The sequence below is a fragment of the Tamandua tetradactyla genome, chromosome 22 (genome assembly GCF_023851605.1).
Source record: "Tamandua tetradactyla isolate mTamTet1 chromosome 22, mTamTet1.pri, whole genome shotgun sequence".
Taxonomy (NCBI): domain Eukaryota; kingdom Metazoa; phylum Chordata; class Mammalia; order Pilosa; family Myrmecophagidae; genus Tamandua; species Tamandua tetradactyla.
Genome location: NC_135348.1, coordinates 22,104,866 through 22,127,496, shown reverse-complemented (window position 1 = coordinate 22,127,496; position 22,631 = coordinate 22,104,866). Strand labels below are relative to the sequence as shown.

Here is a 22,631-nt window from a genome sequence, read left to right as displayed (position 1 = left end):
CCATTCTTCATGTGTTCATATATTCATTCATTCATTCAACAGTGTTTATGGACCATCTCCTACTTATTTGACTCTGTGGCCTGTTCTTAACTTCCTCCTTCATTCATTTATCCAACTATATTTATGAACCACCCACTATATATGTGCTGGGTAAGAATGTCCAAAAACAAATAAGAAATAGTTTATATGCTTAAGCTCATGGCTAACAAGGACACAGACACGTAAGCAATTGTAATAAAGTATGTGATGCATTATAATAGACCAGGTGCTATGGAAACTAAGGGAGGGGATGCCAAATTCTACCCAGTAGGTGGGACAATCATGGAGAAGAAGGTGTTGCAGGAAAGGCTGCTTAGAGAACTAAGTATTGAAGGTTGAGTAGGTTATTGGCAAATCAGGTGAGATAAAGACATCCTGGAAAGTGGGGAGAGGATACACCAAGTCAAAGCATGGTGTTTTACAAAATAAGCAACTCAATATGAATGAAGCAAAGGGTATACAAGAGTGAAGAGGAAGGGGGAGGGGTCAGATGATGAAGCACCTTCTTTGCTGAGCTGAGTACCACAGTCTAGAAGTCCAAACATTAACCTTATAGGGAAAGCCTAAAAGACTCTAAATAATTCCTGGGATTAAATGAGTAATATGGAAAGACAACTGCAGTAGCAGTGTGAGGACTGGGTTATAAAAGTCAGGGAAGAATGGGAAATGAGAGTGAGGTAAAACTATTAAAAGATGTAGTTCGGCCAAATTTCCAATTCTCTAGGAAGAAAACAAGAAGATAAATTAAAGCAGTACCAGGGGTTAGGCATGATGAATCCAAGACATACTTATGAAGTAGAGTCAACAGGACTTGGTGATCTTTTCAATGTGGGTGGAAAGGGAGAGGGCAGTATCTAGGATTATACTGTGGTTTCTGTCTTGGTGAGTGGGTTAATGGATGGCGAAGACAGCAATACAGAAAGGGAACACAAGACCAGAAATTCTCCTAGTTCCCCAGGCTTGAAAAGCTCAGCATCTCTCATATGCTACTGTACACTCGCCGAGATAAATCATGCCACACGCCTAGGGGCCTCCAGAGTTGTCCTTCTCTGAAAGCAGTAAAGGGGGTAACATACAGCCAAAAGATAAACATCAACATCTTCAGAGAGCAACAATTTTACATGCATATTTGTGGGGAAGAAAAGTAATGTAAATGAGGACTTTATTTAAGATATTACTTTTATTTTAAAACAAACACATATATGCTAGAGTAGACAGCACATCTTCATTCTACAAAGTTATTTCAAAGAAATCTTACAGATATTCGGATTAGCTCTGGGGTAAGGGTTCTAATTTCAGGGTTGTCTACCGGCTGGGTACTTCAGTGAAAATATTCAACATGTGCGGCTGTATACTTAATCTAGCAAAGCTGAAGAGGTAACAAGCACCAAGACTCAGCATTTCCATTCCTATATAGACACCTGAGAGCAGTGGTTCTCAAAGTGTGGTCCGTGGACCCTTTTTCAGGGGTCCTTAAGATCGGAATTGTTTTCGTAATAATACTAACATGTTATTTGCCCTTTTCACTGTGTTGACATTTGCACCAATGATGCAAAAATGGTGGGTAAAACTGCTGCACCTCAGTACCAATCAAAGTAGTAGCACCACACACACAGTAAAAAAAAAAAAAAAGAAACAAAATAAAACCAAAAACCCTGCCAGTTTCACTTAAAAATGTCTTTGATGAAGCATTAAAAACTATTAATTTTATTAAATAATGACCATCCAATAAACATCACTTCAGTATTATTTGTAATGAAATGAGAAGTATGCATAAGCACTTTGCCCATTATCAAAGCATGATGACTGTCTCAAGGAACAGGACATGTGTGATCATGTCACCTGGGAATCAGACTAGCCCTTTGGCATGGAAATCGTTTTTACTTGGAAACCCTACAATCTGACAAACTACGGTTGTTCATATTTGGTTGACAGACTTTTTCTTGAAAATAAATGAAGCAAAGCTGATACATAAAGAAAAACTAAAAGAATTTGTTACCAATGAAAATTTCAAGCTTTCAAGAATTAAAATTTTGGAAAATGCACATCCTACACTGTGAACCTGACGGAGTCACAATACAGCACTTAAGGAGTTTTTAGGTAAAGTCAGTGGTGGTAGTAACCGATGGATTTTTTATATCCTATAATGAAATGAGTCAACATTTGGAAGATTTACATAACTCAGCAAACCAGTATTTTCCAGATGACCAATGCATGATGTTACATGCACGATGATCCACTCAAAGTGAGAGACAAACCAAAGGATTTTAAATAACAGAACAGGAAAAGTTCATTAAAATGGCTTCAGATTCCATATTACAATTAACTTTTAAGAAGCTATACCTTTTTGGAATTTTATTTTAGTTTCAAAGAAAATTATCCATGATTATTTGAAATGACTATTTACATGTGTGAGACCAAATTTTCTTGATATACTTTATCCAAAACAGCATATCACAATAGACTAAATGCAGAAGCAAATATGAGAATCAAGCATTCAATGACACCAGCATCAAGGAGATTTTTTAAATACACTCATCGCAAAATTTTTTCGGAAATATATTTCTCATGAAAAATACACTATTTAGTTAACATGTAATGGGTTATAATCATTATTTTTAATGATAAAAATATTTTCTTTCTCCGTTTTAATTTCTAATAGGATAACTATCAGTCAATACAATGCATATACGCAAAAGTTCTTTGCAGTCCTCAACAACATAAAGGGGTCCTGAAAACCAAAATATTTGAGAACCAGAGTGCTAGAGAAATTTACACTCAGGTCAAAGTGATACATACACCCATGATTAATTACGGTAGCACCGTTCAAAAGCGCAAAAAGTGGAAATGAACCAAATATCCATGGTGGTATGTTTCTACAGTGTAACAGGAGAGAAAAATGAAAATGAATGCACCAAATGCAACAACATGGATAAATCTCAGAAAGATAATAGTTGAGTGAAAACCTGAGATGCAGAATGCATACAGCATGGTACCATTTTTATAAATTTCAAAAAAAGCAAAATTAAACAATACAGCAAAACAATGGAAACATGATCAGAAGAAAAACTAGGATGATAAGCCTTGGGGGACAGGTAAGGAGAGCAGAGTAAATGAAGAGGTTTAGCAGTATCCAAACCTGTTAGGTTGGGCGGTAGGTTTACAAATGATCATTTTACTGTTATGCTTCATTTTACCTATATTAACGTTAGCTGTATCGTTTAGCTATAGCACATATCTTCAAAGAGAGGCACTGCATTAGAATTTGCTTGCTGATTATTCAGGAACCAAAGAGGTGAGAATGGAGGAAGGAGAGGAGATGCTGAGAGACTGCAGCACTGGCCCCAGAGGGATGGGACCTACCTTCAGATGTCCCGTTCTATTGCCATTCATCTTAGTTTGGTTCCTCACCATTTTCCCTACCTGTAAAGGCCATTTCTTCTTTCAGGATATCATTCTCCATCCTGTTCTTATCACAGGGAAAGAAACTAACATACTTCACAGTTGCTTTTTGTATTACTTTCAAACCACTACACTTTGCAATCATGATCTTTTATTACCTGGGTCAGCTCCTACCATATTTTTCCCACCTCCTATCCATATATCACCGATATGGCCCCTCCAGTTCAATGAGGTCCCTTCTTTTAGTGCCTCTCGCGTTCTTTTGGTTTATTTCAACCTCTTTTGGCTAATGTCATTTCTTCTGCTTGGAATGTTCTCTCTTCTCTTCTCAAGCTCTAAACTCATCATTTCCTTTTGGATGTTTTAAATGTCACTCCTCTCCAAGGATCCTTCCCCCATAACTTTTACTCTTCGTTTCCTCATTTACACATCGAATTCACATCGTATCAGCTTGTACTTGTTAGCATATTAATTTGTACTTATCCTCTGTGATTGTTTTGGGTCAACATTTGAAAAAACTGCCAGCAGACAATAAATACATTTGACACTACTTTAGGGAGACAGGCAAAGACTCAAAACTTCTTCTCAATGAATGAGCTCCAAGTGGGACAGCAACTCTCGCTGATCGAATCCTCACTGCGTGCCAAGATAACACCATGTGTGCTGCCATGTACCCTTCTCCCCAAAGGGTTGCAATTCAGTACATTAAAAGATGTTTGCCCTTGATATAGGAAGAGATTTCCTATTTTAGAATAGGTACCAAGCAAAGCAGCATTTGCTTCACAGAATTCCTTTTCACAGCATCGAATGACTTCAGAGTTCAACCTTTCTCCTTCCAACCCTACCCCATCTAAGTTAAAGTCCTTAGAAAATGACCTCTAACAAGTGGTTGAAGCAGCTCTTTAATAAATGCAAGGTTTTTATTTTGTTTCATTTTTTAGACCGTTTTGATTATTCAACAGGTCCTTATATTATCAAATCAAAGTTATCCTCCCTATAATTTCTACCTTATTGGTCCTAGACTGTTTTCTGTTCAGCAATTCATCAATGTATGAAAATTCTTTTCATGCTCAATCTTAGTGATCTATTTCCTTCTATTTCTCCTCCCATTTGACTCTGAGCTCCTTGAGAGCATGTTCCATGATCTATTCAGCTCTACACATACCGAATCCCTGGCACAGAGGCACTTAGTTTCTGTTTGTTGAATGAATAAATGAACGAATGAACCAAGCATCATTGATGTTACACAAGCTCAGAGAACTATCTGAATGAAGCTATCATGTGCAATTTTCTCCCACCACCACTCCTGTCTTCAAATTAAGCACTCTCAATTGCCTCAATAATTAATTCCTCCAGTGATCTCAAGAGGCGACAACATCCAAGTTACCTCCCTTCTGGCGAGGAGTTTATCAATTTCCTCTTTAAATCAGGCACCCAGTCTAGGAGGATTCAATATTATAGATGTGATCTAATCAACAGACAGGAGCAATATTGTAGCCCTTTTTGCAAATGCGGTACTTAAATTAATTCAGCCAATCTGCTAAAATGTGCCCATTTTTTCAAATGAAGGCTGAATTTTCAACATCACCTGTTGATTAACAGAGTACAAGTGGGATAAGGGGACTTTTACCTTTTACTTTAAACATTTCTGCATAGTTTTACTGTTTATAGTAAGCATACTCTACCTTTGTCATTTAAAACCAAAACAGATTTTAAAAGATCAAATTAATAAACAAGGTTAATATCTGTAATTTCTATGGTTTTAGCTTTATGGAGCATACCCAAGTCACATTTAAAATACTTGATTTCTTTCTCTTCTTTTATAGATATAGACTTGTTTTTCACCTATCAACAAGTGTTTGAGTAGTGACGGGTACATAGCATTTCTAACTATGATCCAGTAGTTTAGCCAACCCAGAACCAACTTCTAGATTAAAAAATTTCTCTTTCTATAAATATCAGAAAACAGCTCCCTATAATTTGATTTCTCTCTTTCTTAAAGTCAGATTACAACCCAGTAAATTATTATTTGAGGTTCGCTTTCCCCTAGAAGGTAGATATTATACGAGCACATTTCAGGAGCATTTCCTGGAGCATAGGGTCTCTCATACTTTGTTTCCTCCTAAATACAGCTGTGTTTCGTGCTCTAGAGAGGACTGTTGCGTTAACAAGTAGGACCCAACAAGCACAGATTAGAAAACAACTTGCAATTCTAGGCCATGACATGGAGGGATGACTCTCCATATAAAGTACATAATTCAGACCCAAAAAAATGTCATTGCATGTGACTCTATTTGATTACTTTTTACTTGGTCTAAGGTCAATGATCCAAGCCTTAAATCTTGAAGGAAAGAAATATTGGCAGCAGGAGTATCATGAATCTCAGAGTCAACCTGTTCCACCAGCACCTCAGGGATCTTCCCAACGTGGGGAGGTCTCTAAGAGGAGTTTCAAGTGGCAAAGGTATGACCTTCTAGCTGTGCAATCCCGTGGAGATTTCATAGACCTCAGGGCTGTAATGGGCTTCAAGAGACTATCAGGTGGCCCAGCCTTTGGTGGTCCCAGACACTGGTTACCTGGAATTAGTTTCTTCCTCTCTCTGTGGCTGAGTTTTCACTTCCAACCAACTGGTGGAAGAAGGAGCCTCTCCCTACCTCCCCGGAAGGTAGATGGTGTAAGTGAAAGTACTTTGTGAAAAATAAAGCGTAATATATAGACAAGACTTGGTTAATGCATTGTTATGCATTTTACAAGATGGAGCTACTCAAACAAGAGATGTTGACTGACACGTCCAAGGTCACTAAACTAATAAAATCTGGTGACAATGATGGGAGAAGGTGACAGAAGACCAGAGTCTATGTCTCCTGCCTGGTGCAGGTTCCTTTCCTGAGCCTCTGGTTTCTAACCACTTGCTCAGGTCCATGTGCTATCTGTAGGAGTTGAGTCTAACAAATGATCATCAATAAGCTGCCCAGACTCAGTATTATGTCTTTGTTTTTTGGTTGAAATGACATCACCACTAGAGTGGGACTTCTTGTTAGTCCTGGGATCCTCAAACCTGGCTACACTTTAGAAACACTGGAGGAGCTTTTGAAAAATGTACATGCCCAGGCTTCACCCTAGGTCAATTAAACTACAACCTCTGGGAAGAGATGCATTTTTTAAAATCTTCCAAGTAATTTTAATGTGCAGCCAGGGTGGAGAACCATTGGGTTGGCTGACAGTGATCAGATACTGATGGGCCCAGCAACAGATGTATTTCATTAATTACAAAGTTCAGTTAAAGCAATTCTACTGAGATCCTTGCTGCAAAAGAATTTGAACCTTAGGTGCATTCATTCGTATGTCAGCACAGGTCTAAATACCTACATATATGAACTTGGTTTCCAATGAACTTATAATGTTCCCCCATTCTACAGATGAGAAAACTGAGGCAGAGAACATGCACACAAGCTCAGGCATCTGGTGCTGAGACCTTATCCCTACCTATACAGCTTCTTGATACTGCCAAAGAATGTGGTTTACAATACCTTACCCTCAGTAATGAATTAAAAGCTCAAAGAATGTGGAGGAAAGTAGAATAGTTTCTCATCCAAATGCCTGTAAGGGCTGGGAGGTGAAATACATGAGGGTGGCGGGCAGGTGTACGTGCATATGGGGACGTGACAGCTGAGTGGTAGGATCAGTGGCAGACTGAGAAGCACATGCCTGGGGTAAGAAAAACAGCCACCAACTACTACAGCAGATTGCCACCATGTGGAGAGGTGGGCCCAGCGCTGCCTGCTTTTCCAAGTTTTCAAAAGAAGCCGAAATTTTGGATTTTTAGGTGGAACCTCCCATTTTCAAAACGACGTCTCAACATTTGAAACGTATCGTGTGGGTCAAAACACATCAGTACGCCACCAGCTTGCGACCTCTGATGTGATCTACTCACGTGCATCTCACGCAATCCTTCATTTAAGATAGATGGGCAGTAAGCATGTACCTTCAAAGTGTGCTCTTGGATTGGTTCTCTGGGACTAGAAAGAGCAGCCCCGGCCTTCCTTTCCTTCTGTGCAAAATTTGATTACCTATATAACATATGGAAACCCCAGTATAAATTTCCCCCAGGCAATTTTAATCAGTCGGCTGCCTATTGAATAAATGAATAAATAAAGATGCATTTATTAAACACCTATTCTCTCATTTAAGTCTCTTGACAAGCCTGTGAAAGAGGATTTACTATCCTCACTTTACAGTTAAATCCAGTCATAAATTCACATGATTATTACACAATTTAGATATAGTCCAGGTCAAATCATATAAATAGAGGAACTCGTTCTTACAGTAAAAGCCTAATATAACACTATTGGCTGATGAAACAAGTATTAGTCAAACTCTACAATAAAAGCCTTTATAAAATAATTTTCCCATCTTATATTATTGTTCATCGCTCTAATAAGGTATGCAGAAAATAAAAAAATTAAAAACATAAAAAACCGCAAAGAATTCTAGATCAAAAACACCTAGAGTATAATCACTAAGCAAACTGAAACTTATTTCATATTCTTAATAATAGCTAACACTTACTATTTTTCTTTTTACAAACAAATATTTTCCCTACCTCTCATCATTCCCTCCAACCTACCCTCCCAGTAACCTCTAATCTGCTTTCCATCTTTGAGAATTTGCTGGCTAATGCTTATTTGAGCTCCTGCTAAGCACTAATTAGGCATGATTTTGTATGTGTGTGTGTAATACTTACATTTATATATGTTTTCAATGAATCCTTATAATAACTTGCTAACATGGGAACTACTGTAGCTATTTAAAGATGAAGAAACTGGGGAGCAGAGAAGTTAAGTAATCTGACAAGGTCACATAGCTGGTTAGTGGCAGAGCTGAGACCTGAATAATCTCGTGTCAGAGTTCGTACATTTTTTTTTTTTTTTTTTACATGGGCAGACACCAGGAATCGAACCTGGGTCCTCGGGCATGGCAGGCAAGCACTCTTACCTGCTGAGCCACTGTGGCCCGCCCTGAGTTTGTACATTTTACCACTGCCATATGAACCTAAAAATCATATGAGTTCTCTGTTTTCACTTTAGTCATACTATATACAGGCATAGTGAAAAGAGGGCAAAGTCACAGATAATATTTTCTCCCACTCCCACTCACTATAAACCATCAAAAAAACCTTTTTAAAATATGCCACCAGGAAAACAAATTTTTTTAATAAAAACTTTTTTTAAAAAAGGAAAAAAAAACATATGCATACAAGGAACCATAAAATATTTCAGGCGGGCCACAGTGGCTCTGTGGCAGAATTCTCGCCTGCCATGCCAGAGTCCCAAGTTCAATTCCCAGAGTCTGCCCATGCCAAAATATATATATATATATATATATATTTATAAAACACAATAATATATAACACAATAATAAAATGCTAGCAGTTTATAAAAGTACAGTAGCTTGTTTCAAAAACTCAGATAAACAAAATACTGCTGATCAGTCATGTAAAAGATCATTTTCCCCCGCCTTCCCCAGTCCCTCTGAAGGACAACTCCTTCAGATCTCATAACAATTCACCCGGAGACCCGCATCTCTCTCACACCTTTTATTTTTCATTTATGTCACAGTTCTAATGGGCGCTAACACTGTTTTGCCCCACATAGAAATTACCAGCGAGACAGAAAAAGAGGTTATTTGAGGGTCTGCTTTTTCAGGCCCAAGCCTCAGAGAAGTTCCATGCATTTTTCTCACTGGTAGATAAAACTTTGGTGAATTTGGATTTTCGTAAAAACAGAAGCAAAGAGGGCACCTAAGCCTTCTTCAGTTAAGAGCTCTGGAGCCATTGGCAGTGGTGGTGATGGTGGAGGTTGTTTTTTTAATTAGATGGGACTGGATGATGGAAACAATATCCTTTTTAGCACACAGGAATCTGCTGCATTGAATACAACCCTGGGTCAGCCACATTCTGATCTGAGACCGTGGGTGGGTATCACTGCACATTTTATAAAATTAGCTGCAGCGTGGCCTCTGTGTGTGTGTGCATGCATGTGTGAGCAAGCACTGAAGCAGACTTTCATCAAATAAACAGCAATATGCACCCATGCAGCTTAAGATTAGTATCAACCCATGGTCTGATTTTAATTTATGAAAACTATCTCACAACTACAACAATTCTAACCCAAGGTGGGCCCTTGGGGAATGATAAGAGTCATTTGAGAGAGCCCCTGCTTCAGCACCTAGTCATACAGTATTCTCTATTATCATAAAAATGTAATTTACAGACAGAGGAGAGCAACACAAAACTTGCCCATAAACAGAAGGGTGAAAGAAGCTAGAAACTTCTGCCCATCAAGCACTCTCAGCTATTTCTAAGGTCTGTGCTTCACACATTATTTTCTTATAAAGTATGACAAAAGACATTTCAGCTACCATGAACCATAAAGTGTTTTGTACACTTAGGCCCGGATGGTACGAGTTACTGAGTTACCACTAGCAAAAGAGGTGACAGAAAAGAGTACATCAGAAACAGGACACGGCATCGTCATTACAGTCTATACCTCTAAAATGTGCTGCTAGCATACGTTAACTAAGCCAAAGTATTAATAAAATCTTATGGGGAAAAAAATGTCTTACTGTTAACTAGGCCTGCTCTGAATTTCTTTTCATTAAAAAATACTCCAAAGTCTATTCCTTTACCACAAAGCCCATGGTCTTGTAAAACCTGATGCTTAAAACCCTTTAACGACCCCAAAAGTCCTATTTTGTAGTTCACACTCTCATTATCTTGTTCTGGGATCAGTCTGATTAAATTATAGAAAATTACTAAGACATCACTCAGAACAGAAAGATCAGAGCTCCCGCCTGTTCTGTTTGTTTTCCCTTCTTTCTATCCTAATACTCCAAAAGATATTTAAAAAGGAAGAATAGTGGAGGACCTGGCAACTTCAAACAAGGAAAGCCAAAGAATATATTAACCTACCTACAGGAGGATGGTGGTCTTCAGCTTTCACAGACAGCATTACTACCCGACACAGAAACTAAGGGAGCCTTTTACAGAGTGGACAGCTTGGGCTCCACCAGCATTTTCTTAATATCTTGATATCTTTGAATCCAAAGACATCAACTGTATATCACTTAAACAGGGTTAGTGATGCTAGATGAAAATGTTTGCTTTTGTGTAACTAGCCCAAACACAATTTTTTTTTAGCTTTTTTATTGTATAGTATAAAATATACACAAAGCAAAGAAATAAAAAAGCAATAGTTTTTAAAGCACTCTTTAACAAGGGGACAGATGCCAGAGTTTGTCATGGGCTACTGTATGATCCTCTCAGATTTTTCCTTCTAGCTGCTCCAGAATATGGGATGCTAGAGGGCTTAAATACTTTTTTTATTGTCACAATTGATTCTTTTTCCTTCTTTTTTGTGAAATATAACGTATATACAAAAGCTATAAATTTCAAAGCACAGCACCACAATTAGTCGTAGAACATATTTCAAAAGTTTGACATGGGTCACACTTCCACAATTTTAGGTTTTTACTTCTAGCTGCTCTAAGATGCTGGAGACTAAAAGAGATATCAATTTAATGATTCAGCATTCATATTCATTTGTTAAGTCCTATCTTCTATGTATAACTCCACCATCACCTTTCATCTTTCCACCCCTTTCTTTAGGGGTGTTTGGGCTATAGCCATTCTAAATTTTTCATATTGAAAAGATCTGACACTAATATGGGACAGGAAGATGGAATTCTCTGACGCTCTGGAGAGGCTGGGCTAGGTTTCAGGACTTATCTACACCAGGGACCCATCTGGAGGTGGTAGGTTTCTGGAAAATTACTCCAGTGCATGGAACCCTTGTGGAATCTTATATATTGCCCTAGGTGCCAAACACAATTTTAACCCAAACTACTGGGATTACCACGCAAGACAGTTTACCAACCCAGCCAGGTATTGTATACTGGCCTATCTCTACATTAATAAGGCTCCTTGTATTTTAAACCAACTTCTGACCCCAGGAGAAGCCTGCTTCGTTACTCGCCAACACAACACTCTCTCCCTTGGGTGTTTCCAAGGCCTTTGTCCATCTAATTCTACTAGACCCACAAGTCAGAGATGTTTTCCACATCTCCCTTGGAATTTTCCTAATAGCAAGTGCCTATACTGTGACCGAAAGCCATTCAATTTATACTTCTCCAGCATAATTTATTAACGCTTTGTGCAGAGAGACTCATCAACCCTTAGCAGTTATGGCATCCCCAGAGCTAGACAGCAACCTCCAGTTAAATTAAAAATCAATTTATTTAGGGTGCACGGGTGATTCAGTGGTAGAATGCCTGCCTTACATGAGGGAGACCCGGGTTCAATTCCTGGACCATGCACCCAAACAAAATCAATTTGTTTAAATTAGAAACTATTTGGAAGCATTTGGAAAGAATGTGATTTTGAACTCTCTTCCTTAATTTAACAGGAAAGCTCAGTGATACCCTACAGATTCCTGTATTGGGAACACGAGAGTGTTCTATTAAGAGAACAGATAGGCATAATTACCTGATATCAACCTAGACTGCTACTCAGTACCTCAGAATCTTTAGCTCTAGCTGATAGGAACAGTGAAATATTTTACTACTTCAGACTCAAAAGTGTTCCCACATGGTCCCTGTCATGGTTAGTCAGGTATTGCCTGGTCATTGTAAAATTTAATGAGCACAAAGAGAGGGAAAGAGTTAAATCTTCTACCTTTTCTCCCTCATCAGACTAGCATAAAACGACTGGCAAAAATATAAAAACAAGAGGTTCTGTTGCTTTTCAGTCATTTTGCTTTCCAATTTTACTAGAAAGCAAGAGAGAATTTTTTGTAGTTTTGTTAATGAAGAACATAATAACCTGTTCTGGTCTTGACCCACAACTGAGTAAATAATGAAAACACTGGAGTAACAAAACAACTTTTATTAACTTTTCCTTGTGCTCCCCCTTGGGAAAAGGCATCAGGCAAACTTCCAAAGGTAAACACAACAGGATCTAAACTCATACGCATTTATGGGTAAGTTAAATCTAATAAGGAATTCCAATACTAAAGGGGTTTAGAGAGGCAATGCACATAGAGGTAAGCCCTTCCTTATACCTTCCCTCTTCCGTTTGTGATCCTAAAACAAGCAACATTCATATAGTGCCTAGCCTCATGCTGGCAAAAAGGCACAGTATTAATTTACCTCACTTTCTTTCTTAGACTGACCAACATTTTTAAGCTATGCAGTTTGGGGTTCTGTCACAAGTAAGCACATGGTATAACTCAAAAGACTTCTAGGGCAGTTTTCTAAACAGGGTATTGGACCTTGTTCATGCAAAGAACTTTTGTACAAACAAACAACACAACACACAAAAAACATCCAATGCAGCAGTCGCATTTAAGCCATATTTAATTTAAATTTTATTATATGATAATTATCACTCTAAGTCAAAAAAAAAAAAAAGGCTTCATTTTGAGTACTAGTTTTAAGAGACACCCCTAAAAATAATACAGGTTCAACACCCTTTTTGTTGGGAGTTCCCTGCACAATGTAATATAGAATTTCCTTTTGATTTATAGACAGAAGGATCATCATTCAACTTTAGAGGACTAGCTATTTTTGCCTGCCTATGCATTAGATTCATATAACAAAAGCAAAACAAAACAAAACAAAAAAAACTTCAGGGACCCAGGAGGAAAATATCTGTAGAATTTAAAATCAGAAACCCAACACTTAGGTTAGTAGTTTCAGGTTAAAGGCTTGCCCATCCCCAAAGCTAATTCGGTTCAGAAGAGTCCCGTGGGTGTCTAGTTGAACAGAAGGAGCTAGGAAACCTTAGCAGGTCGAGGCCCAGCCTGGGGAATTGCTGGGACACGGTGCCAGGGGCTGAGGCTCACCCCAGACTCTGTATCAGATAATACAAAGTGCTAGTCTGGATTTCCAGGACTAATCCACTCTAGGGTGGAACTTCCAGGTTCCCTGGTGCTCTCTGCTGTCGAGAGGGAGGGCTGCCGGCTTTGTGGATTCTGACAGTACCCGGTTAGTTCAATATTTATATTTTATTTAATAACAGAAAACTAGATTCAACAAATAGAAAGTCTATGGATAGCAGTGGCTTATGCTTTAGAAATCTTTCACCATATTGTTGGGGGTGCAAAGGCAAGGGGAAACTAGAGGAAGTAAAAAGCATCCCCAATTTTCTACACAATTGTTTTTTTAATAAGTAGTTTCTCGTACTCTAATTGGCACTTTTTAAGATGTGTTTATAGGCTCTACAGATTCTTAAAACACTGTATCAATACTGGTTTTTAACTATTTTTTAATTTACTCAAAGGGCTGGGGTGGAGGCTGTTTGGATCAAAAGCTATTTTCCCCATCTATATATCCCGACAACCTCCCCCCCCCCACCCAAATTACACATGCCATATGATTCTTTTAGGGTCCAATTTTAAATCAGCTCCTATGTAACTTCTTAAAGTCCTAAAATGACTTCTCTTATGGCAATTTAAATCCCCAGACTTTCCATATTTTAACTCATACAAAATTCTTCTCCAGGGAAAGAAAAATCCTTCCCCTCAAACAAAAGTTAGCAAACAAATAAACAAGAGTTTAGTATTAGAACTGGGACTTAAAATCACAATCATATTCTACATTAACTACAAATTTACACTAATTTTACCCAAGTCAATATTTATCACATCTCTGCACCACACCAAGTTTTTACAAAATTCACTCAGCACTTAACAAACCTTGTGTTAACGAGACTGAATTGCAAAATACACCATTTGCCCAGAAATTGCTTTTAGAACAAATGCAATCTGTCTACAAAACATGTGTAAACCACACGAAGAAAAGGCAGCACGCATCCACAAAAATCCATTCAATGCATAGGTAAGTGAAAAAGCTTCGCAAATTAAGGCTTCCCTTTAAAAACTGGAGGGCTGTTTACAGTGTTTCCAAAAGGTAATTGCTTCTTCGGTAAAAGTGGCTTTACGTGACTGAAAGGGGGATCTTTTTTTTTCAAGTGAGTGGATAACTATTCAATTAGAGAGCAGGGTAGGCAAGCCCACTCTCAAAATATAACTCAATCACGAGGTAACCGAGTGCAGGAGAGGCCCATCAACCCCACGAGCTAAAATGGAGCCTGAATTTCCTTTCAGACAGACAGGGTTGTTGCACCAGGTCAGGGTCAAGGTCACCAGCAGGGCAGGCTGCAGCTGCCCGAGTGCGCTATACACAACGGGAGGGAGTGCGTTCCATCTCGGTCACAGCCGAAACAGACAAATCCCTTCTCCTCTCCCACCCTCCTGCTAACCCCGCCAACATTTTTCTTTTTTAAGCATGGGGAGAAGAGAAGAAAAAGGAAAATGACCAAATAACCTCACGGCCCTGTTTTTCGCACACCAGCTCATCTGCTCCCAAAGTTGCCATGTAAGGGCAAGTTCGCAGAGAACACTGAAGCCCACTTTGTCAAAGGAGAGGAGCGTCCCCCGACCCCCGGCCCCCGGCCCCCCAGCCCCGGGATTCCTGCCTCCTCCCCGAAACGAGCTGGGGACTGGGGCCGGCCGGCCATGTGCACGCACACACTCCTCCACCAACTGCTGCGAGTTTTCTGTGAATCGCAGCGCGGAGCCTCCCAACTCGCTCTCCCGACTCCACCACCTTCCCCTTCCTCGCTCAAAATTTCCCTACACGCGCAGCCGCCTGCGAGTGATTTTATGTGCATATATATTACATATGTGATATTATCCTCAGAACCTCTAGCGGGCAGACGAAGAAAGGACAGCACGGGGGCATTTTTCTTTTAAAAGGAAGGGGGGGAGCACAACCCAAGCCCTGTGCGTCGGCTCCTGCGTACCGGGAAGGGGAAAGAAAGAAGAATGTTTGCGGAGCGGGCTGCCTGCAGGAGCCCTCGCTCGCCACTTCGGCCGCGGCCGGGTTGACGGGGAGGCGCGGGGGCGCCCTGCCCGAGCCGCCTGCGTCCCCCCTCCCGGTCCCCCGGGCAGGCACCGCCGCGGATATTTCGCGAGGGGGAGATCGATCGCGCTGCCTGTCTGCAGCGGAAACGCTCACGCTCACACACAACCCGAGCCCTAGACACCATAACCTTAACCCTTCCCCCACCCTCCGTGAACTTCAGGTGACCGACCACGTCGGCCTGACACCCGGGCGGGCTGGCGCTCCGGCTCCACTCCCGTCCCCAGCCCGGGTTTTGCAGGATCGGGCTCCGAGCAGCGCCAAACCGCCGGGAGAGGGGAGCAGGGAGGCGGGAGGGGGGGTGGGTTGAGAAATTGACCCTCGTCTCCCCCGACCCCTCCCTCCGACGCCTCTGGCGTCCCCTCCTCCAAGTCACCCCGCCCCAAGCCTTCTCCCCTGCCCCCTCCTCTCTTGCATTCAAGGAGCCGGGCGGCCCCGGGAGATATTTTTAGTTGCTTCTTTTCTCCTTCACTTTTAGCTTTAGCAGCATCTCGGAACACTCAAAGCGGAGAAAGATTGGGGGGTGGGAAGGGGGGTGAGCTGGAAGAGGGAGTGGGGGAAAAGTTAAGAGTCTCGCAAAGAAAAGCCGGAGGGAGGGCGGAGAGGGACTGGGGGCGCGGGTGGAGGAGGGGAAGGGGACGGGGCCGTGCCGGCGGGTGTGTATCTCCAGTTGGTGTGTGTGGTTGCAGCAGGGGAGGGTTGCGATGCACTTTAGTCCTGGACTCTGCTCAGGCTCGCCAGGGAGGGGGGTCCGAGAGCCCGAGTCTCGCCCGGCTCCGTCTGATCCGACTGACCCCGCATTTTATTGCGGCCAGGAGCCCTGCTCCTCCCTCCCCTCAGCTCTGCAGGGACCTCGCGCGCCGCGAGCCGCCCTGCCTCCTGCCTCCGCCTCGGCGCGGCTCCCGCACCCCACATCCGCCCGCCGCTGCCCGGCCTCGCCCCCCGCCCGGCCGCCCCGCGGCCCCCGCACCCCCTGCGCCCCGGCGCGCACCCTGGCCCGGGCGCCGCGGGAGCAGCCGCCCGGCGGCGCGTGTGTGCCCGTGTGTTTGTGTGCGGTGCCCCCACACCCTCCCGAGCCGCTCCCGCTTCGCCCGCCCCCGACTCCCCTCCTCCGCCGCCGCCTCCTCCACCTCCGCCTCCTCCTGCTCCTGCCGCCCGCCGCCGCCGCCGCCGCCGGAGGCTCCGGGGCCGACCAACCCCGGCGCAACCTTTAGCCGGAGACGGACCTCTCCCTGGATCCTGTCCCCGGCAGCCGGCCGCGCGCACTCGCCCCGACACCCCCAAACGCCATGTCACGGCCCCTAGCCCTCCGCGCGGCCCGGCCCGCGCACCCTCAGGCGCCGCGAGCCACAAGGAATTTTTTTTCTTTTTAAGATTTCCAACCTCTCCTACCCCCCCACCTACCCCTCCCCCGATAAAAAGCCCGGCATCCCCACTAGTCCCCCCCCTTCTCTTGCCCCCTCCCCCCAGCAACCCGGAGTGCCGAGGGGGAGGGGGAGCAAAAGGGAAAAAAGCCCGATCTCAAGGAAAAAAAGAGGGGGTGAGAGAAAGAAAGAAAAAAGAGAGAGAGAATAGAAAGGGCACGGGGCTGATCATCACCAACATGGCTGCCTCAGCATAGACCTAAACGAGGAGTAACCCAGGCTGTGTCTTTGTCAGTTTCACCTCTGTAACCCTAAACTAATGCAGAAAACAACGGAGGAGGCTGCGGAGGGGAAAGAGGAGAGGGAGGGCGAGAAAATGGCACGAGAGGAGGTGGAGAAGGGATGACTTACGTGAGGGAAGGCGCTTGGGCTGCTCCTGCTTCCTCCTGGGCATTTTCCCCCTTTTCTCACATTCTCCTCCTTGGTTAATGTGAGATCAAATAAACCCCCGTGGGGGCAGAGAGGCAGACACTGGCAGGAGCGGGGAGGTAGTTGGGGGGGCGGGCGGGCAGGGGGAAACCCCTTCTCTCCGGTGTGTGCAATGGGTTGAAGCTTGTTTCCTGGAGCCAGAAGAGGGGTTTTCTTCTTTTCTTTCCTTTCTTTTTTTTCCTTTTTTTTTTTTTTTTTAATTTTTGGTCGTGCACCTGGCTTGTCCCCGAGCGTTATTATTCTTCAATGAAAACGGATCTAATAGGTGTGAGTGTGTGTATGTCCTATGCTCGCGTGTGTGATGGGAGGTATAAATAAATGAGTGCCGGTGCGGCGGTGTCTATGGCCGCGCTCGGTGTCTCCGAGCCCCTAACACTAATGTCGGGATCAAAGGGCAGCGGCGGCGGCGGCGGCAGCACAGCTCACAGCTCGCTCTCTTGCGCTCTCTCTCTCTCTCTCTCTCTCTCTCTCTTTCTCGCTCGCTCTCCTCTCGCTCGCTCTCTGTCACACATACACTCACACACACAGAGGCATAGACTGAGGGAAAGAGCGAGAGCTAGACACACACACACACACACACACACACACACACACACACACACAGAGCAAAGAGGAAGGTGCCCTAAGGCTCCCAGGGCGGACCCAGCCTCGGATTTGAAACAGCTCTGTCTGGAAAGAATGGGGGGCGCGCGTGCGGGGGTGGAATGGAGTTCTTCAAATTTATCCCGCTAGTCGCCAAATCTAGGGGGGGGGAAAAGTTTTGCCCACTGTTCAAACAGCGATCAGTTCATTATTCTTACTGGTTTTTTAAAAGTAAATAGATTTTTCTCTTAACTTTCTTTTGTTGATGAAACTACATTTTGTTCTGTATAAAATTCGCCAGGTTTTTGTCACTAAAAAAAATAAAATAAAATTGCTCTTCTAGCCCTATCACCTTAAGTTTCTGGAGGTTACACACTCTCCAGAAACATTCTAATAAAAATAATTTTACAAAATAAAAAGATAACATATGGTGAAATCAGTAACTGGGTTGACGGAATAAGTGCTGGTTTGGGAGTGCCCAGTGGAGTTTAAACTGAAAAATGCTGCCTAAATGAAAATTACAGCTCCTTGACAAAGGGGGAAAAATAAGATTAGGTCACCCCTGATGGTTGATTTAACTGCTGCATGATATTCCTACAGTGCCCACAGCAATTTTGACTTCTGAAATTTACTTTTTTTCCCTGCCATAATGCAGGTATATGAAGCTTACGCTGAAGCAATGCCAGTGAGCATTATGAGCCCAATATAGTAGTTTTCATTAACTGATACATACTTTCATTACTTTACAAATCACACATCTTTCTTCAAAGAGAGACATAAAGGGGAAAAATAGAAAAAGACGGGTCTCACTCTAGCACAAAAGGCACTTGGTGAAAGAGGGCTGTTCTCTTTGTGACTTGCAGTCATTTGGATAAAAGTTCACTCAGAGGTTGTTAATGATTTAAACTCCAAAACCTGCTACTATAATTGAAGTAAAAATGGTCTGAAGAAGAGTTGTTTCATAAAACTCTCTTTGTAAGAGGAAACTTTGAACTTAGCAGAATACATTAGATGTCATGAGTCAGATGTAGCTAAAATTTTAAAAGGTGCATTATTTAACTACATCTTTCCTTTTTAGCTTTTTAAAAACTCTGACTCATCATCTTATTATGTTAAATATTTTCCTACCAAATTTGAAATAGAATTTTTCATCAAAGTAGGTGGAGGCACAATGAAGATATAGAATACTAACTGACACTATACCAGCTAACTTGGATAACTAATGCCTCTTTCAGGTTCCCACTTAATTCTCACAACTCCAGTAAGGTTAACAAGAGCCATGGGGGTGAAGTCCCTGTGCACCCCTTTAAAATTAACAATAAGGCTTCGTATTGAACACCTTTATTAGAGAAGCTTCAAGAGAGCTGTATCTCCCAAAGATTGCTTTCATTGATAATGAAATCCCAAGATAGATGCCTCCCTGCCAACTTCCCCTAAGATCCAGTCTACCAGTGACAAGTAATGTTATCTACAGTAGGCTTTGAAACACCTGCTTGAATCCCATCTACAACCAGAGCAGAGATCCGTCAAGTTTAAAATGAAGCAACATCCTTCAGCCAATTTCTCCTTGGATGTTGGTTTAAGTAAATTGGTAGTTAAGTTTCCCTCCATTATAATTTGAAATTGAACTATCTTTCAGATCAGATCAAACTCAACTTGCCACGACTTCGAATATTCTCAGGAGCGATGCACTTGAAATTAATATATGAATAAGTCAGAGCCCATCCATTCCAAGAAAACTATTGCCCTGAGCGGGCAGGATCTTTAAACCTAACACAGAGTAAACAGAATGGTCACATCGCCCCGCCACTGCTCCCTCTGAACCTTTGGCTGGAATGTTAAGGATTATCATTCTGCATAGATACACCACTGCATTTTCCTGAATTGCTGTGACACTCTGCAGTTCTTAGTACACTATAATTGAAAACACACTTTAGGCCTTTCCTGTAAGCAGAGTACATTTCCTGGGACCTTTTGAAGGCATGCAGTCAAATGCCGTCAACTTTTAATTATATATGTGTTCTGTCAACAGCCAAAGCATTTTTTAAAATTGAATTTATTCTTACCTCCACCTCTTTTCAAAAATTATTTGAAGGAATATACATTAATAGAAAACGGAAGTAAGGACAGAACGATTTCTCTTTAAATCGCAGGTTGGTCTGTCTCTCCTGTAAAGCAGTCCTCAAAAACACTTTCTTTCTCTTACCCTCAATTGCTGTATGCTTAGGGAACACAAACTAATTTTGATGTCAGTCTGAAATTCTAGGAAGATAAATAGCTGGAGATTACGACAATGGATTTCAAAACCAAATGAATAAATAATTTGGGGAATGTATGTATCCTGGATACATGGACCCAAGAACCATTGGCTTGGGATATCGTTGACTATACTTATCAGATTGGAATATTCTATACGATTCATTGCCATAGACCAAGCTCCAAAAAGCATATTTTATATAAATAATTATAGTGCTTCCTCCACCCCATCTCCATCACCTCTCAAATGTGAAATTAAAATAGATTTTCTCCAAATTGTTTATTCTAAGAAGATGCTTCATAAATGCTCACTCCCACAGGAATAAATTCTATTCTAGTCCAAGTATTGCTAAGGGTACGTAGATGAGGGAGCAAACCTCAGAGGGTGGGCTACAGATGAGTCTGTAAGATCAAAACTATTTTCATAATAATACTAAGATGTTGTTTGCCTTTTTCTCCATGTTGACATTTGCACTGATGATGATGCAAAAGAAATGATGGTAAAATCTGCTGGCAACTTAGAACCAATCAAGGCAGTGGCACTATAATGTATTAGTTGTCAGTCTAATCCTCACCACCATTCATTCAGAGGGGGGAAATAGCGGAAGTAAGGTTCATTAAGAATGCCTTTGATGAAACAATAAAAATTATTAATTATGTTAAATCTTGATCCTCAACAAAATGGTAGGTACATATAAAGCACTTGTGGCTATATTCTGAAGTACATCAGTTGTCTCAAGGAAAATCACTTGTGAAATTGTTTGAAATACACTTTTTTTCCATGGAATATCATTTTTCCTTAAAAGAATGACTGACAGACAAACTGTGGTTATTCAGACTTTCATATTTCTCAAAAAGTGAGTGAAGTGGTCTGTAATTTCAAGAAAACAATTGATAGTATTTTTTTTCCATTTTACATATATATTCAGTAATTCTCAATATCATCACATAGTTGCATATTCATCATTTCTTAGAACATTTGCATCAATTAGAAAAGGAAATAAAAAGACAACAGAAAAAGAAATAAAACAATAATAGAAAAAAAAAGATTATACATACCATACCCCTTACCCCTCACTTTCATTTAAATTGATAGTATTTTGAGGTGATGATAATTTTGCAGTTTCAAGAGAAAGTTAGAATTTTAGATTGCTCATATTCAAAAAAAGCAAAAAACAAATAGATCACTCGTGTCTAAAAAAAACCAAAAAACAAATAGATCACTCATATCTATCATTCTGAGTTTAACAGCTTAATAAAACTGTAAGACTTTCTGATGAGATAGTTGTTTTGCTGGTTTGAAATTGTTAAGCACCCCAGAAAAGCCATGATTTCTTTCCTAATCCAATCTTGTGGGGGCAGCCCTATTAATTAGTATGATAACTTTGGATTTTCTCCACAGAGATGGGACACACCCAGTTGTGGGTATGACACTTTGATTAGATGGAGATGTGACTCCACCCACTCAAGGTGGGTCTTAAATAGTTTACTAGAGTCCTTTAAAAGGGGGAAATTTTTGGAGAAATCTCAGAGTCAACAGAGACTCAGACAGTTGGAGATACTTGGAGTGTCAACAGAGATAGCAGACACCTAGACACGGACATATGGAGATGCAGAGCCCAGAAGACATTTGTCATGTGCCTTCCCATGAGATGCTAAGCAAGCCAGAACCCAAAACCCAGAGTCATGTCCCAGAGGAGCTAAGTGAAATCCTATAGATGCTTAGAGAGGAAACCACTGGCATCAGAAGCTGGAGGCCATAGAACCAGGAACAAGGACCAGCAGATGCTAGCATATGCCTTCCCCTGTGACAGACATCGACCTTTCTTGAGTTAAGCTATCTTTCTCTGGATGCCTTACTTTGGACATTTTTATAGCCTTAGAACTGTAACTCAATAAATTCCCTTTTAAAAACCCATTCCAGTTCTGGTATATTGTGTTCCGGCAGCATTAACAAACTAATACAGTTGGTGATTTTAATGACTGTGACTTTTTGATGTTCTGTTAACATTTTGGAAGTTCTTCGTCGCCAATATTTTCCATATGACCAGTGTAACATGCTACAAAATCATGCTACAGTGAAAGGTCCTTCAAAGTACAAGATAGATCAATGGATTTTAACATAAAAGAGTATGAAAAGTTCATCGATATGGGTTCCATATTCCACATTGTAAGTAACATTTAAGAAATTACCCCTCATCAAGTTTTGGTGTAATATCAAAGAAGAATATCCACAGTTAATTGAAAAGACCATTAAAGTATTCTTCCTCCAAAACACCTATCTGTGTGAAGCTGGATTTTCTTTATAAAGCACATATCACAACAGACCGAATGCAGAAGCAGATAGGAGAATCCACCAGTCTTCTATTAAACCAGACATTAAAGAGATGTGCAGAGATGTAAAACAATGGCACTCATCTCACTAACTTTTTTGTTCTGAAAAATGCAGTAATGTTTCATAAAAATAGGCTAACTCATTGTTATTAATGCAATGTCTAAATGAATTAATAATAAATATTT

General features: G+C 41.3%; 1 protein-coding gene across 3 annotated transcripts in view; it reads right to left on the bottom strand.

Annotated features, from left to right (window-relative positions):
* ZNF827 (zinc finger protein 827) overlaps positions 1-17,749 on the bottom strand; it is a 171,875-nt gene extending 154,126 nt beyond the window's left edge. For 2 of the 3 annotated variants that reach the window (XM_077139895.1, XM_077139894.1), the window contains exon 1: positions 17,196-17,745. In XM_077139895.1, coding sequence (XP_076996010.1) covers positions 17,196-17,238 — 43 coding nt within the window. In that variant the 5' untranslated portion in view covers positions 17,239-17,745. Of the gene's footprint in view, positions 1-17,195 lie in introns of all 3 variants that reach the window. The other variant, XM_077139893.1, reaches the window with a different exon arrangement.
* Between the last annotated feature and the right edge of the window lie 4,882 nt (positions 17,750-22,631).